The sequence below is a fragment of the Pinus tabuliformis genome, chromosome 9, assembly GCF_031772625.1.
Source record: "Pinus tabuliformis cultivar Carrire ecotype Pingquan chromosome 9, CPIR1, whole genome shotgun sequence".
Lineage (NCBI taxonomy): Eukaryota > Viridiplantae > Streptophyta > Pinopsida > Pinales > Pinaceae > Pinus > Pinus tabuliformis.
In genome coordinates, this window is record NC_142307.1 from 1,347,638,044 (window position 1) to 1,347,656,041 (window position 17,998).

Here is a 17,998-nt window from a genome sequence, read left to right on the forward strand (position 1 = left end):
TGCCGTCTTCCAATATCCTTCAAACAGAGGTGTCTTGCACTGTTCATGCTCATGTGTTTCTATGAGGCAAATTATGTCTCTATCTTCCGCAATAGGCCCCAACCCAAGTCCTCGTCCCCATGGGTAACCTCTGCTGTTCCAACAAACTAATCTTAAGGAAACCTGGGTATGACTTGATTGCTATTTATCTTGACATGCAAAACTCACATTTGAGTCTTTGTCCTTGCTTTCCCACACTAACCTTGCTTTCTGATTTCCTGTTGAAGAGTTTGTTGCCTCTTCTTTATTACCATCTTGCTGCTTTGTTTTGGAAGGAGGTCCAAATCGCGCTATCACAGCTTTGCCTTTATAAGTCCATGCTCTCTTGCCTTCATCTCTTGCTGCCCAAACTTTTAGTATTTTGAATTTTCCCTATATCATTGGCAATAGAAGAAATAGTTATAAGACCAATATACACTGGCAGAAGTGTTAATATATCATCAATTGTTTGATGTTGCAACTATTACTTCAACAATATCCAATAGCATCCAATTTAAGAATTTTACTTCTTTAGTTAGCCAATGACAGTAGAGCAATATAGATAGAACAATTATACAAATGCACAATGAAAGATAACCAAGAGACAAGAGACACAATATTTGGTCAATGACCAGCGAAAATACCAACTGGGGGGAAAACCCTTCGCAAATCTTCTTCTATTAGATTGTCTTCAAATGTTCAGCAGAGAGAGTACATCATACAAGAGTCAAAGTCAAACTTTGACTAGCCAATATCCAAAACCAGTATCCAATATCCAATCAATCCTATGTCAAATCAATATACCAATGTCAAAATGATGAGGAAGAGTTAAATCTGGTGAACTGTTGAATCTGCAAAAAGGAAACTGCAGTTGACTGCCCTAACAGTCAAGTCAACAGCAGTCAAATCTGCTTCAATTTAATTCCGTCAAAGCCCAGTCAATGTGGCCTCTTTTGCTGGTCAAGGATCAGACAAAACAGCTCTAAAAAATTTGGTCAAACTTGGTCAATGGAGAGAGAAAAAGTACAGCTCTGTTCTGTGGTCAAACCTGTGGTCAACAGCAGTCAAACTTCTCAAAATGCCTCGGTCTTAGAGCCCAAAAATGTGGCCTGATGGGACAAACCTTGTCCAAGAAAATCGAAGTCAAAAGTCTCCTTTAGAACCTTGGTCAACACTGGTCAAACTTCATCTTCAGAAAAGTCAACGCTGGATAAAGGTGGTCTAGCTGCTTCAGAATTTCGTCCTTCCTTCCTCACTGAATTCAGCCTCCTTAATCAGATCCAAAACCCAAGAAAACCAAGCCAAACCAAATGCCCAATCATCAAAAGTCAACGATGCCAAAGAGAGAAGTCAAAGATGTCTCCAAATTGTCGCAAGTGTGAACTTGAAGATGAATAGGCTGCTCCAGACCTGTACGTACTATGAACCAATTAATGAAGGATATAGAAGAAATGGTTGTTTTGATGATGTCCAAATGAGGCATGAGGTCACTTGTATTTATATGCAACTTGAGGGGTGCCATCTTGTCCTTGAAAGGTGCCATTTGACCCAAGGCCAACCTTGACAATTTTGTACTCGTGGGCTTGACTTCAAAAATCCACTTTCCCTTATCCAAATTGAGTGCTTCAAAGTCAATTTTGGTCCTGTTGGAAAGAGAAATTTAATGCAATGCTTGGAATTTGTCACTGAGCTGCCAAATTAACAAGAAGCATAACTGGGTTGTTTCCACAAGTCAACTAGAGTGTGGTCAGAATTTTAGGAAGAACTCCTTGACTTTTGCTGAGAGTGTGAATAGGATCCAGGATCCTTGATATTATTTTGAAGTGTTTCTGCAACCATTATGTTGATTGAACATATGCTTCTAGATGATTTTTTGTGTAAATCTGGACTGATAGATTGTTTTCATGAGCAGGCTCAAACAGAAATTGGATCAAGTGGTATACAGTCCATTAATATTGATCCATCTTGTCAACATCAGTTGGCATTTCATCTTAGCAATGGATGGTAAGTTTCTATTGCATGTAGTTTTCCTTTTCTTCTAACTTTAAAGCTGAAAATCTTTGATGTGTACACTAACTGCATGCAAATTGGTGTTCGTTGTCATATTTATCAATTTTTTTTTTTTTTTGCAATCAAGTAGAATACAATAAATTAATTTTGATCCATCTTTTTGGTATCAGTGGGCATTCCATTCTATTGCTTAGATGATTTCAATGTATGGACAACTACCATATAGACGTGTTGGGGTTGAATGCCAAATGTATCAGTTTGATGTTTCAGCAAAATGACCAATTCAAAATTGTTGGACAAGTGCGTATGAAAGAATTTCATATTTATAAAATGCACAGTTTTCAGGGGGCATATGTTATAAAGCAACTTTTGGCAACAAACCCATCAGTCAGGCTTAAAATATTTCAAGTAGTACTTGGCACAAAAACCTCTCCATGATACAAGGCACCGGTCAAATGTGCTTGTGGCCACAAAATCTAGTAGGCATAGAGAAAAGCCTCACTAGGTAGTTCCAGACGTCACGACAATAAGAGATTAGCTACCACTGTCACCTCAACAGCCTTTCCTCAGCTGTTTAGTGGTATTCAACTACAAGGGAGGCTTCCCTAAAAGGATTGGCTAAAAGATATTCAATGAGAATGGCTCAAGGTGAAGGATGAGGCCTATTAGTTGGGATGTAGTACCAGTAGAGCCTAGATGGCCAATATAGTCTTTACTAAAGTTCAAGCACTCTATTCTTAGACCAATTAAGGCTGTTATAAGTTAGGGTTTTGCAGATTCTCAATGATTGGGCAAGCGATGTCATATAACAGCTGGAAGAAAAAGTCTTATGGATAGATCAACAAATGATTAAGACATTCAATTAAATTTGAAGGATCTAGGGGTTAGAATGATTTTTTTATTGCTGAAATTGCATAAAACAACAATAGAATGATGATATCAGCCCTAGAAATAGGGTTTAACATGCAAATAATGCCAGATTTTGCTTTCAGGCAATTAGTCAGTGCAATTCCTATTTACAGAGAAATGGCACATCAAAGAAGAATACATTTTTAGAAATATTTTATATAAACCCTAACCCTAGATATCTAGAAATCAAGAGAGGAGGAGGAGATTTTATTAAAGAATAGGGTTTGATCAACACCATTTTGACTAGTTCCTTGTTCTAAATGGGAAAATGAAGTGTTCTAGGGAAAATTCAATGAGAACCTCTTTGTTTAAAGGGTGAGATGACTAGGGCATCCACTTATAAACTCTATTGGCTTTCATAGTTAGAGTTCTGTTATAGGATTCAAGGAAAACAAATTTACATATCAGAAGGTAATGTCATTTCTAGATAAATTCGACAATTTTAATCATTGCAAAAGTGTCAAAATTCCGAAACTCACAATCCTATTGCAACAACTGGAAATAATTCTCCTAATTGTTAAATTAATTATTAACAATTTATTTACTGTTTGCTACAGGAAATACTAAATCAATCACATTGCAATTTGCAACCTACACAAATAAACTGCAGAAGAAATAAATGCTGGAAGAAATACTAGCACACACACATAAAATGACAGTTATTTTTGAACCAATGTCCCTGGAAAAGCCTAACTTGGGAAAATTGGTGCAACAAATGAGGGTTTTATTATTATGCAACAGTGAAATAATATGAGTACAACTAGATACCGAAACAGGCAATCCTACAAAGAAAAACTGGCAAGAAAAATTTAGTGAGGAATTTCCTCACTCCACAGGAAAATTGGAGCTTTGACCTCAACTCAAGTTGAGCTGTGCAAATTGGTTCTACACAGCTACTCCGTCACCTTAACGCAGTCACTTCTGCACTCAGCTCGAACCAACTTCTTCTCAAGTTGTCTGGTCTGCTGTTGTCTGGGAAAATGTCTCTCCTGGCCTACAAATCCGCCACCGATCCTTTGGCAAAACTGTGGATCCAAAAATTAGATGCACGGTTCCAATTGATTTCTGGTAGCATCGGATGTGCTGTAAGTCTCAAATTTTGCAGAGAGGCTTAGGCACATGTATTCCAAAGAACCCAAAAAGTGTTTTGGGAAATTACACCCAGAAACAGTTGTATTAACATGATTAATTATTTTTAATGGGACCCTAAATCTAAACTTAGGAAAATAAAATAATTAATGGGTATTAATCTAACTGTGGGTGTAACTTCTAGAAGAAGACGAGGATCAAGCATAAATGATCTTAGCCATTGACTAACTTTTAATCTGGGCCATTGAATATCAACGAGGAGATTATTTAAGGAGGCTTGAGGGTCACTTGGAAGACACACAGTGAGTTCAGAACTTCAATATTTTGAAGCAAAGTAGTTGCCAGGAGAATTTCGATAGTGAGCTTGTGCAGAGGGGTAGAAAAAGTTTGGTTGGAGGATCTTCTCTGAAGCCAAGAATACTCAGCAGAGAGGTAGAGAGACACATAGAGGAGGCAACGCAGAGGGCAGAGAGGGTGACATAGAGCCAGGAAGGGCTCACGCAGGCCCCACGTAGAGCAATGCAACGACTTCCAGAGCAGAGGTTCGAATTTGCTGAATGAGCTAACGTTTATGAGCTGGGAAGGCTGGAAAAAGCTTTTGAAGGTAGATTGATTCTCAGTTGGGTTGACGCTGTGACTTAGAGACTAACACAGGGCCCACGCAGGGGCAACGCAAAATTATCTGGGGAACTCGTAGTTCAGCTGCCAGATCAGCCGGGATCAGCAGTGTTGAGTGAGGTAGTTTCACCAATCTTTCTTGCTAAGTGATTTTATCTGTAACTAGATTGTTGGGAGGGCATCCAGAATTGTATTCAGAATACTTATGCACAATAATAAAAACCCTCAGATCCACTGCACTGTTTTTCCTGCATTGGGTTTTTCCGGGGACATTTGTCCCAAAAATACTGTCACTTGTGTGTATTTTTTTCTATTGTTCTGTTTTTGTTTTGGGCAAATTAATTAATTAAGTGAAGGCTACAGTTGTGTTAGCTTCGATATTTGCTGTAGGAAGCAATAAATAATTTGTTTCAGTAATTAACAAATAGGAGAAGTTTAATCAGTTGATGCAGTAGTAGATTTGGGTGGGGTTCTCGAATTTTCACATGGTATCAGAGCAGTGCAGGTGAAGCAAGAAGAACAGTGCCAGAAAACCTAACAATGAACAAAAGAGGGAGATCGAAAAGGTTGCAGGAGGCAGTAGTTCAAAACCCTAGAGGGTTTGTGCAGTCCTAGCCGGAGCACCGGATTTCGAGGCAGGCTCTCTTTGAGTGAATCGACAGAGAGAAGGGCTACCGGATCGAGATCTTGCCGTGGCAGAGGGAGCAGTGCTGACGCTGCAACGTGAGGAGAAGCTGGTGCGACACAGTGTTTTCTGCAAGCCGTTCTGTTGGGTAGAAAGACGTTAGAAGAGACGGAAGAAGCACGGTTGAGGGAATTTCTTCGTCAGAGGACTTCCAACCAAGGAGTCCGAATTCTCACTTGTTGAGAAGCAGCGAAAAGGGGCAGATCTACAAGCTCCAGCAGGGAGTGCGTAGGGCAATCTAGTGTTGCGCAGAGGAGAGAGGAGGTCATTCGATAGGTCTTGTGGTAGAAATGGTGACCAATGGCTTGAGAGATCAGGGTAGGTTGGACGGAGCATCCAACTGTGTCGTATGGAAGGCTAGAATGTCAGTCCTTCTAGATGAGCATGCTTTCAAGAGATATGTCAACAACGTGGTGGTTGTGCCTGCAGATGCAGGTCCGTTGAAGAAATACAAGGCAGAAATAACGAAGGCAAAGTGTATGATCCTTGATGGAGTGAAGGATCATGTAGTATGTCACATCGCTAGCAGAGGGACTGCTAAGGAGATGTGGGATGCATTGTCTATGCTGTATCAGGGATCTTCCGAGCAATGTAAGACGTACCTTGAGTAGAAAATAAGATTTTCTCAGATGCAGAAGGGGGAGCGTGTGGATCCATTCCTCATGAAGCTTCAGTAGACCCGAGATGAGTTGTCCGCTGTGGGGTCTACACGTCAAGATTTTGAGTTGGTTAGATTGGCCGTCAATTCTGTCTCAGATGAGTGGCAAGTTTTTGTCTAGAGTATCCTGGGCAGGGCGACTTTGCTGAATTGGGATGATATGTGGGAAACTCTCAAGCAAGAGGAGCTGAGGAGAGATCTAATCGAGTGTAATCTTGACGGAAGTAGTAGTAGTGGGTCGAAGCCCAAGGGGGAGGAGGAGAATGCAACCCTTGCATCTAAGGGGCAACAGGGGCAGTGGAGGTGGAAGGAGGACGTTTCAAAGATAAAGTGCTTCAGGGGTCACTACGCTACATAGTGTCCTCTCAGGAAGAAGGAAAAAGATGAGAAGCATGATCTGAAAGTTGCGCCTGTGAAGATCGAGGAGGAGGAGTTCGCCATGACAACTGAGATACCTCCAGGAGGGAGGTGGGTTGATTTGGAGCTGTAGTTCGAAAGAGCTCTAGATGGGCAGGATCCTTGAGAAGCCCACCTCTTGGATCAATTCCTTGCTACGGGAGCCCAAATCAGAAGTAGCAGGATGGACTAGTGTCAGATGGTGCCGAGGAGTGTTGGAGAGACAGTTGTAGTGTCTAGGAGCGCTAGAGACTGAGCAACACAAAGCAGAGTTGGCAACAATGCAGATGGTACAAACCAATAGTTAGCGACAACGCAGTAGATTCAGAGGGTCAACACATAGACTAACAACAATCAGGCTCTAATATTCACATGGTATCATATTGAACACAATTAGTTTAGTAATTTGGGATGTTTTTTGCCGTTGCTAATTGAGTTGCAACAACAATTTGCAGTGCAGTGGCAGTTGGTAGTGGCAGTTCCAGCAGTAGCACAGATGCAAAATTTCAGAGGGAGTTGCAGTACGGATGCAGTGTTGACAATGGCAGGGTCAACAACAGTACAGATGCAACATTTGTGTAGCAGTTGATGGACAACATGTCAGACATCAGCAGCGCAGAGGATGATGTTATGAAGTCAGTGTGATGGTTCAAATTGAAGGCATTGCTAGAGCACATTCCTCGCTAAGAGTTAGTGTTGAGTTTTGGTAGCATCGGATGTGCTCTAAGTCTCAAATTTTGTAGAGAGGCTTAGGCACATATATTCCAAAGAACCTGGAAAGCATTTTGGAAAATAAAATAATTAATTTGTATTAATCTAACTGTGGGTGTAACTTCTACAAGAAGACGAGGATCAAGCAGAAATGATCTTAGGCATTGGTTAGTTTCTAATCTGGACTGTTGAATATCAACGAGGAGATTATTTAAGGAGGCTTGAGGGTCACTTGGAAGACACACAGTGACTTTAGAAGCTCGATTTTCTGAAGTAGAGCAGTTGTCGGTGTTAGACTTCGTCTTCTCAAGTCCTCTGTCAGAGTCCAATCCAGACAGCCAGACAGGTGGCTGTCAAAGTCTCTTTTCAATATGCTGGCTAATGTCAACCAGCCTTCACCAACCACAACTTAGATGTTTGCAGAGCTAATGTTTCAATAACATGTGCAAGTCAGCGGAAGGTTCAGTAAGTTATTATTTCAGGGGTTTCAAAGATCAAAAGGAGAATTCTTCTCCAAAACTCTGTTTTGGAGAAGAAATTGTCAAATTAGTGGTTTGCAATAAGTATATTTTTAAAAGTCTGCCCTCATGAAGAATGTCAAAGCAGGCCCTGGTCACCTTGCCAGGATTCATCAGCTCCAGTCCCTGTAGAAACAGCCAAAGAAATCATCAGATGTGTCAAAATGTTTCAAAGTTTCCAATTCTTCAAATGACAACCCTGTTTCAGCTTCAAAGGCAACTATGTCACCGCATTATTTTCACCAGTTTCAGCAAACAGATAGCTCAATTTTCCATGGAGCTCAACTGTGGATTTGCAAGTTGTGCATTTAACTGATGAGTACTGGAAGAATGTGGTGTCTCACATCATTTCTGAGTATAAAAGTGACCGGACTCCTAATCCTGATGTTCTTTGCAACACAAGAATCAAATTTGGTGCCTTCTTAGATTTCATCAACAACATGGATTTTGACTATGTGGCCTCTGGGCATTATGCTCATGTTAAACATATGAGTGTAGAGAGCGAGACTAAATCTTTTGTTCTACATTTATCTGCGGATGAGGTGAAAGATTGAACATACTTTCTTTCTCACCTTTCACAGGAACAACTGAGAAAGCTTCTATTTCCTCTTGGCTGTATGTCAAAGGAAGAAGTGCGCAATCTCGCTGCTGAAATGGGTCTTCCAAATAAAGATCGGAGAGATTCGCAAGGACTGTGTTTTCTGGGCAAGGTGAAGTTCAGTGAATCTGTGGCAAGACATATTGGTGAGATGGAAGGTATACTGTTAGAAGCAGAGACAAGGGATTTTCTTGGGAAGCACAGAGGATTTTGGTTTTATACAATTGGGCAACGTCAAGGTCTTCGACTTCCCGGAGGACCATGGTATGTTGTTGCGAAAGATGCTGAGAACAATGTCATATTTGTTTCAAGGAATTATTTTTCTCTTGACAAGAAGAGGCGCTCATTTAAAGTTAGCTCATTAAAATGGATTTTAAGTGCTACTCCAGAGGATCTTGAAAATCTACAATGCAAGGTGTTGGTGAAGTTTTATTGCAGAAGCAACATCAGCGATTTACAGGAGGGACCTTGTACGAAAGGTTTATCCTCTAATGAAGCTATTCTTGTTTGGCATTGACACAAGATTAATGCATGGCATTTATGAAGCTTCATCCTTGGGTGTGAATGAGCTAGTACCCAATGCTTTCAGACGATCCAAGAAGCCATTTCCTGCTCAGGTTCGCTTTCGTTATCATAGCAATCGTGAGCCGCTGCCTGAGGACATATTCATGACAGCCATTAAAGATAATTATGTTGAAAGAAACAAATTCAAGCTCCAACTGAATGCAGAGCAGGTGAACCATCTTTCTCGGCTATTTCTTTCAGCTGACGGCAGCAAACCATTAAGAGATGAGATATATCCGAAGCAACGTTACATAAATGAATATGGAAGTGAATTAGATGAATATAATTTAGCACCCAGGGATCCAGTGATTGCGAGAGATGATTTCATGGCTGACTCGCACTACCAATGCAATGGTCGACAATTTGATGCTTATTAACCAAGAATGGATAAGAATATGATGCAGCAGAACATGGATGGAATTCTTGTGATGAAACCGAACAATGGAAAGATTATCAGAGAAGTGGAGGATCTGTATTCTACAAAGTTTCTCAGCAATTAGTTAAACCATAGTACGTCAGAAAGCAATTTTTTGTTCAGTGTCAAGCACATAATCAGCTTGGTTTCTCCTTGTTTAAAAATCCTAAAAAGAAATCCTAAATTTAGAAAAGAAAAAAGTGTATTCACTTGATCAAATTTCCAAATGATAGCAGTTCGCTGAATATATGGGAATTCCATCCGCTTAACACCTTTACTGCTATGTGGACCTGCCAAGGAGCATCACTTATGTACGTGTCAACGCCTGGCAATGTTCATCAAATTAGTAGGTCCGATTTGACATTGTTTCAATCTGATCTTGAATGCGCATCATATAAAGACAAACTGCAGGAACTAATGGTTCAATTGATGAAGACATATCCTTTTCAGAGACAATGTTTCATTGCGTGCCAGATAGCGCTCTCCCTGTGCAAATCAGAAGAGGACTGCGACCCATGCATATCTTTGAGTAACGTGCAAGCAGATGCGCATAGTAAGGAGATTGCCAGTTGTGTAGAAATTGCTGAGTTACAAGGAATTCGGGAGTATGGTTTATTGAACAGGTTACATAGTATCCAATGACACGAAAGATGGACTATAAAAGCATTTGCATTTAAAAATTAAATTTTCATTCAAATGGCAAATGTAAAATAGGAAACCACGCCTAAATTTGAAAGAAGACATCGATCATAAGCAGAAAAATAGGACTTGAGGCCTATTTTTATTTTCTGTTGCGATTTAAAGGAGTTACACCTACAGATTTCACTTTTTGGTCATCAACAGTTTCAAGGGAAGCGTTGTGTTGTCTTCAGAACAATCCCTTAGTTGTAGTGGATCTGTTATCCCACAGATAGTTTATTTAATGTATTGAAAAATCATTTGTTGGAGGGAGAGAGAGTTCTGAGCGCTGGTGGAGGAGAGAGAACAGAGCTTTCATTGTACAGTTTTTGACAGGGATTTTAATGAAAATACACAGCTCTGGCTTCTGAGATTCCTGTGGTATGAGATTTAACATTTGTGTCCTCCTTTGTTTCATGTATAGCCTGTTATGTGTTCATGTCATTTCATGATCGTTTCCCGTTGAACAAATGAAGTGTTAAGGTAGAATTCATATTTTGTATGCTCTGCCTTTAAGTTTGTTCATATTTAATGTTTTCTTCTGTTTGACAAGGATTCATCCTCTATGCCCTTGTCAGCTGCTCAACAGTCTTGCCATTCCATTTAATCTCAATTTGATGTTAAACTTTCTTGCCTACCTTGCCTCAGGAGACAATCTGTGTTTTTGATTACATTTCTCTGTTCAAGCTGTTTCTTTGCCCCATGCAGCCCAGAAAAACCCCATCCTTTTATTAAAAACCCTTTTTTTTAATCAATTTACTAGCCTAAAATCAGTATTCATATCGGTCATCTCAGCGCTTTGAAGACCTCTTGTCGAGATAGACCCGGAGAGAGCCCTCTCCTGTCCTCGTAGGGCTAGCTACGAGGCTAAGTGGTTTGATGTTCCCTTGGATTTTGCCTTCCTCAGCCTGAGGCAAATTCGAGCGCTAACAGCCGGGAGAATTTCGATAGTGAGCTTGTGTAGAGAGGGGCAAAGAAAGTTTGGCTGGAGGATCTTCTCCGGAGCCAATAATACTTAGCAGAGACGCAGAGAAACACACAGAGGAGGCAGCGCAGAGGGCAGAGAGGGTGACATAGAGCCAAGAAGGGCTCACGCAAGCCCCACTGAGAGTAGCGCAACAACTTCAGCGCAGAGGGCAGAGAGGGTGACATAGAGCCAAGAAGGGCTCACGCAGGCCCCACTGAGAGTAGCGCAACAACTTTAGCGCAGAGGTCTGAATTTGCTGAAGGAGCTGAGGTTTCTAACCCGGGAGGGTTGGAAAAGGCTTCTGAAGGCAGATCGATTCTTAGTTGGGTTGACACAGTGACTTAGACGCTGGTGTAGGGCCCACGCAGGGGTAGTGTAGAAGTAGCCGGGGAACTCGCAGTTCAGCTATCGGATCAGTCAGGATCAGCAGTGTTGAGTGAGGTAATCTCACCAGTCTTTCTTGCCAAGTGATTTCTCTGGAACTAGATTGCCAGGAGGGCATCCAGATTTGTATTTAGAATACTTCTGTATAATAATAAAAACCCTTAGATCTATTGCACCGGTTTTCCCACATTGGGTTTTTCCGGGGGCATTGGTCCTCATCAGAGTTCATATGGAGAAAATAGAATTTGTTATCCCATTCAAAATTCAATAGACATAACAGTTTTCAGGATCAATAGGATTGTTGCATTCATTGGATTATATCATGTATGAGGGCATGTGATTGGTATTTAATCAAGAGCACCAAGCCCTATATGTACCCCGGTGTTGGTGTTGTTGATCGTTGAACTCATATGTCATGGCCTTAGCAATTATGTACCCTTCACTCAAGTCAAAACCCTTGATCAGACATGTTAAGCTTTCTTTACCATATTATAAGGCTTGGATTAGGTCGTTTGATCAAAATTAGGCAATGTTGACTAATATCCTTATAGAATTGAAATAGAGGCAAAGAGGAGAAGAGGAATCTAGATTCTAGATGGTTGATGCTGGAATAATTAATCATTGTTGTACAATGGATGCCATATCTATCTTGATTTATCTAAAAATATGCATGTTTTCATGTCTTCTACAACTAATTTGGTATTTTGGATGTTTTTTTAATATAAATGCAAATGTATATATATAGTAGACGATTCCGAGATGCTTTGTTTCCTAATTTTTGGCAAATGACTCTTCTGTGTCCCCACTTCCAAAAAACATCCTCGCTTCGTGCAACGTTGCTTCGGAAGCTCTGCCCAACTTATGGCACTGAAACTCGATGTTCCCTAGCAGTTTCGAAATTGCCTCTAGAGGCTACTGCGCCGCCCTGCATTAGCCTCACTATGGCTCACTTGCCTCTCTACAAATGCATTCACTGAAACTAGAATCCTTCCTCCAACTTCATTGTCCTTGCCCCTCTTTCACTGCTTCAATCTCACTGGTTCTCTCTCCGGAAAATGAGTACTGAAGAAATCAAATTGCTCAAATGTTTTCTCCAAGCCTCGTCGACTTCTTCTTATAATCCTCTGTTGAGACTTCAATGACCAATATTAGATGTTAATCGATGGCTAGGATTAACTTGAAGTTGATCCGTGTGAGTTTCTAGAACATTCACACCTTAAGTTAATTAATTCTGATTAATTAGTCATATTCCCTAAGTTTAGACTAAAGAAATATTTAAAAACTAACTAATATTTTAATTAAGTCATGTCTAGGAGTAATTTCCAGAAACGATTTCTGGGTTTTGGAGATCTCATGTATTCTAGTCTCTCCACAAAATTTCAAGGCTAGAACACATCTGATGCTACAAATACTAACAACTTGTAGAAAACCTACTTCACAAATGCAACACGCAGAATATAGATAATATGCAATAAACTTACAAAATTCTCACAAGAATCACTTCAATCAATCTAGGAAACCATCTTCAAGCAAAGTTCCATCTCCTAGAGAATTTTTCTCCACAAATATCACATTTCAACCAAGTAGAAGAGAGAAGGAGTAATGTTTACTCCCAAAGAGAGGAGAGCGTGATGAGTGATTAATGATGATAACATGAAATAAGGCCTCCTCTATTTATATTAGGTCCAATATGCCTTATTTTCATAATTTTACAAGTAAAGCTCTAAAACAAGATTTCTTAAGTGTTCAACAAGTCTAAGGACAAAATCCAATCTTAGGATAGCTCAGAAACATGACATGACTACAAAAAATAGGCCACACATGTGGGAAATAGTGACCTTTGTTACCTGCTCAGATGTCCTTCGTAGGGAACTAGACTCCATTGCGCAATGGACAAGGCACCAGTAAAATTTTATTAGTTTAGAAGTCATCAGGTATTTTTTTCCTTTCTCTCCCTCTATCTTCTCTCTCCTCTATGCCAATTCTATGCTGCGCAAATGTACTTAGCAAGGAACTAGACTCCATTGCTCAGTGGACAAGACACCAATAATTTCTTTTGAGTTCAGAAGTCATCAAGGCATTTTACTCCCTTTTCTCGTCTCTATCTTCTCTCTCTTTTTCTATGCAAATTCTATGTTGCTGCGGGGCAATTGTAATAAAAGACACTAGCATGATGAATTTATGTAATAGGCTTACACCCTTGGGACTTCGTTAGTATGGAAGTCACTATAGAGTGTTTTTTTTCACTTGATTAATTATTTTTGGTTTTCAATGATAAATAACTAGTCGAGTTTTTTCACTCATTACGTCCAATGCTAGAGTGCATCTTAATAGATGGGCCTTGTGTGTGTTTCTAGGTCGAGGGTCAATGTATATTACCATGCTAGGCATTTCCTGGAGTCTTACAAAATTGCATTAGGTATTTTTTAATAATTAAATATTTCCTTCAGAATAGGGATTTTTAATTAAATTTGGATGTAATAATTAAAGAGTGGCACAAGGAAATATTATATGGGATGTGAGTACTCAAAATTCATACTTAGAGTATCGACATTATCCTAGTACCCGATTTGGGGTGCAAAAAACAAAAAGTTTTCCATGAAATTCCACTTTTACTAGAAAAGTTACGAAAGAGACAAGGAAAATAAATCATAAATAAATTGGGGACAACCCAGAGACATGTTTTGAGTTGACTTAGTGACTCCATCACTTAAGTGACCCTGCAAAGGAAGTTTGAGTTCAATGTTGATTTGGAGGCCACTTGAGAGGGTTGTGTTCATTTCCATATGGAGGCCAAATCAACTGCTAGAAGAGGGGACGAGTTCCTTGTTTCAATTAGGCCAGGTTCCCTCATTTAAATTGGCTGCTAGTTGACTTTTGACAAAGCTGAAATTAGACTCTAGTGAGTCACGAGTTAGGGAGGCATTTGGTAGTGCCACTTTCCCTCCTATCGTGGACTGCTCCCTCATGACAAGATGCAATCCACATTTGGCATTACGCTGCCCCACGCAGTCAATCTTAAAGGCACTACATAGGCAAATTTTACAATAGTTAGGAAACTAAATTAACACTTGGAGATTGTTAAATTGGCAACTTAGGGACATATTCCCTCGTTTGGACAACCTTCCTCATCAAGAAAGACCACTACTAGCCCTTGGAAAAATTTAATTTGGTCAAGGAAAAATATTATTCTTAGTGATGGAACCACGTGCACAAAAGTATAGGTCGGTCTAAAGGTCAAATTGGGTCTTCTCCAACACATATAAATGCACATCATGTCACATCACTTTGGAGTATCATCAAATCATCACTTCTTCTCTCTTGATTGATTTGATTCGTACAAGTCAGAAACTAGGAGGTCTGAGATCACACATGTGAAGGGAAGGAGTCATTTCTGTTTTTTGCATTGACTTTCTGATTGGGATAGTTTGACCAACCATTGACTAGCTTTGACTTCTTGCTTGGCTTGGAAAATTTCAATTTTGTAAGGCGAAATTGATTGGTGAAGAAGCCGAACTTTTCTAGTCAGTTTGACTTGGGTTGACCACAAACCTTGACTACAGTTGATTGTAGAAAATTCTGAAGTTTGATCGGAGGATTTCTCTCTCCTTTGACTGACCTTTTGTTGACTGTTTTCATTGGGTTTGATCGAGCTTGGAAGGCCACATTCTTTAATTGTTGATCAAACTATTTTGGAGGCACTTTCATTGTTGAACGTTGATTGGTTAGGGCATCTTTGACTATTGTTGACTTTGTACAAAAATGGTAGACTTTGACTTTGGATCAGATTTGACTTTTGGGCTCATCTCTCATTAAATATTGGTTAGTTGAATTGGATAAGTCAAAGTTGCTAACCTTTGACTCATTATTGATGAATTGGAACATTGTATCTCTCTGCTAAACATTTGATGACAATGTAATAGAAGAAGATTTTTGAAAGGGTTTCCCCCTTGTGGGGTATATCCCTGGTCTTTGACCAAATATTGTGTCTCTTGTTATTGGTCTCAGTTGTTTTCTATTGTGCATTGGATTTACTTTTCCATCTACGATTGCTTATTGTCACTGGAAGATTGAAGAAGGGTGGAAAAAAAAGTTGGGGTAACTCATGTACCATGGTTTCTCCCTCCTACATCTATACACCCAAACGTGTGGGCATCCCTCATCATTACCACCTTTGAACCCATGGCATTTGACATTGATACCCCTGTATCCTAATCCACCTCATCATTATCCACATGACCCCTATCACTTGAAGGATGTACATTAGACATGTCTTTTCCCTTTAGGGGTTGGGAACACCTAATAGGGTTGTTTATTAACCACTCCTACCTACGGAGGTAACACCATTACATGCTCAAAGCCCAAAATTTGGAAGGGAAGCTCATTATGAAGTCTCATTTGTGCCCTGGATTAACAAGCTTGTTTCACTTAGATGTACTAATGAATTATTGTACCTGATGGTGAGGGATGCATTGGATCTTATATGTAATTGGCAGGTGGTTTCATCATGGGTTGGGCAACTTAACTGGGGCCCAAGCTCACCAAAGGATCATATTGACACTTGTAGAGGATGCGTTGAGAGCCATGGGACTCCGTCATTTGATAGAGCATTATCTCATGTCATGGGCACCATCAACACCTTTAGTAGTTTGTTCATTGCTCGACATTATTCATGAAATGATGCACTTGGACTAGTGTAGCCCCTAGCCTGCTAAGCTGTGTACACATGGTTTGGCAAGTGATCCAAGGCCTAGAGGTTTATCGCACTCTTGAGACATGGGAGGGCAAGCTCTATTGTCAGTGCCCTCATTTGGTGTAGTCTATAGGCTTATCTTTCACTAAGAGACTCGTCAGACCAGTGTTTGTGCCCCAAAGCCACTTTGGAGCACCACATGATGAATTGCATGGACATACAGGGGCCATCCCCTTGTGCATCATTTATGGAGCTCTCTCTCTCTCTCTCTCATTTTGGCACTTTGAGGACTCAATGTGGCCTTGCAACAAACTCATTTCATCATGATGTCATCATTTCAGCGTACTATTGGATGATTTATTTATAATTTTGGAGCTACTTGGTGGGCTTGTCACCAAGATTTGTTATTTGCATATCATTTTATAATTTTTGGGGCTAATTAAGCCTATTGACCACTCCATGTCAACTACCCCATAGCTATACATTTTTTCGCGGATGGATTTCCATCATGTCCGAACACTCAGATGATCCATAGATTCATCATTATCAACTACATGTACACTGGTGTTTTGTAAACCCATTCTCAATTTTGTAATGTAAATGATCCTAGTAAGACAAATGCATGTAACAACCTAGGTAAATTTATTTTTCTGATTATGATTTCTATCCTAGGAGGATTTTAGTCTCACCGATTCATGTGTGTTTCTAAACAAGGATGATTGGCAAAGTTTTTCCTCTAGCCTAACCCCAAAGCTAGGGTGGATTTTGTCGTCAAGATTTTAAATGATTCTTAATGTTATTTATCGAGTCTCTGTAAAATTGATTTGAGAATAATTCTAACCATTTGGTTAGATTATTTTATTACAAGTCACTTAGTCTACTAGGTCATATTTTGTGTCGTAGAAATGGGTAATTATTGAGGGTCTATAATGAACGGGTGTTCCCCCTTCATGGGTTAGAAATGTAATATTTCATGTAAAAAGTATTTAGTGTATGGTCCCTCATAGTTAGACACCATGGCTAAATATTAGAGGGTTGGAAAAATTAATAATCCCCTCATGAGTCAATTAATTAAAATTTCGGGCTAAAATAAATTAAAATGCTAAAGCCAAAAATTTAATTAATTTAGGTGCTAGGAAAAATCAAATTCTCCAACATTTAAAATTCGTGGGTTTTAAAGTTCCTAATTTTTGGAGGTCCCCGACCAAGGGAATATTGAAAAATTCAAGATATTTTGAACTCTTGGACCATAGTAGTTAAGTCAAAGTCAACGTTTTGCGGCAATTAATTCAAAATAATCTTTTTTGAGTTAATTAAAATGAAATTAAAAGTGAAATTTGAATTTCCTCAAAAAGTAACTTTATTTCAATAGTGAAGATTAAAAGATCATTTGATCTTCATCAACAGTTGAGATTGCTTTGATGGAGATCAAACCAACTAGTCGTTGGTGAATTTTTCTATAAATGAGAGGCCTCTCTCCATTATTTGGATCCGATTTCTAAATCGTGTATTTGCTCTAAGAAATCTCTTGTAATTTTTTTCTGGTTAATAAAACGCAAAGAATTTAGGGTTTCGGATCATGGTGTTCCTCTTTCAGATTTATGTGGGAATATTGTTCTTAATACTTTGCTACTTTTATTTGCATTTGTTGGTTAATAGCCTTTGAAGATTGATCTATGTATAGGTATCTTGCACAAATTTCTGGGTTTATAGAATATCATTTTAATTTGATAGAAGTAGCAGGTATATCTATTTCTTGATGATTTTATAATCATTTTTAAATATCTATTACACTAACAATCAAATCTAAATGTGTGGAAGTTATCATTGAAGATTTAGGCGTTTGGGGAAGTCCTCAGCTGGACCAATTGACTCTCAGTTTACAGAATCTAAAAGAGCTCACTGTCTTTTTAATTTCTGAAGTCATTTTATAGAATATTTTACTTGCAGGGTTTTTCTTGGGCTTGTGCCTCTTTAAAATTTCAAATTTATTTCTAAATATTGTGTGAAATATGTTTAAACTTGGCTAATAGAGGGCTTTGATCTGCAGATCTGCTAGATTTGTAGAATATTATTGTAGATTTGTA

General features: G+C 39.3%; 1 protein-coding gene across 2 annotated transcripts in view; it reads left to right on the forward strand.

Moving 5' to 3' along the window:
- The window catches only part of LOC149153498 (uncharacterized), a 425,412-nt gene that overhangs the window by 299,706 nt on the left and 107,708 nt on the right, over positions 1 to 17,998 (forward strand). For both annotated transcript variants that reach the window (XM_089441366.1, XM_089441367.1), the window contains one exon: positions 1,931 to 2,022. In XM_089441366.1, coding sequence (XP_089297492.1) covers positions 1,931 to 2,022 — 92 coding nt within the window. The remainder of the gene's footprint in view (positions 1 to 1,930; positions 2,023 to 17,998) is intronic.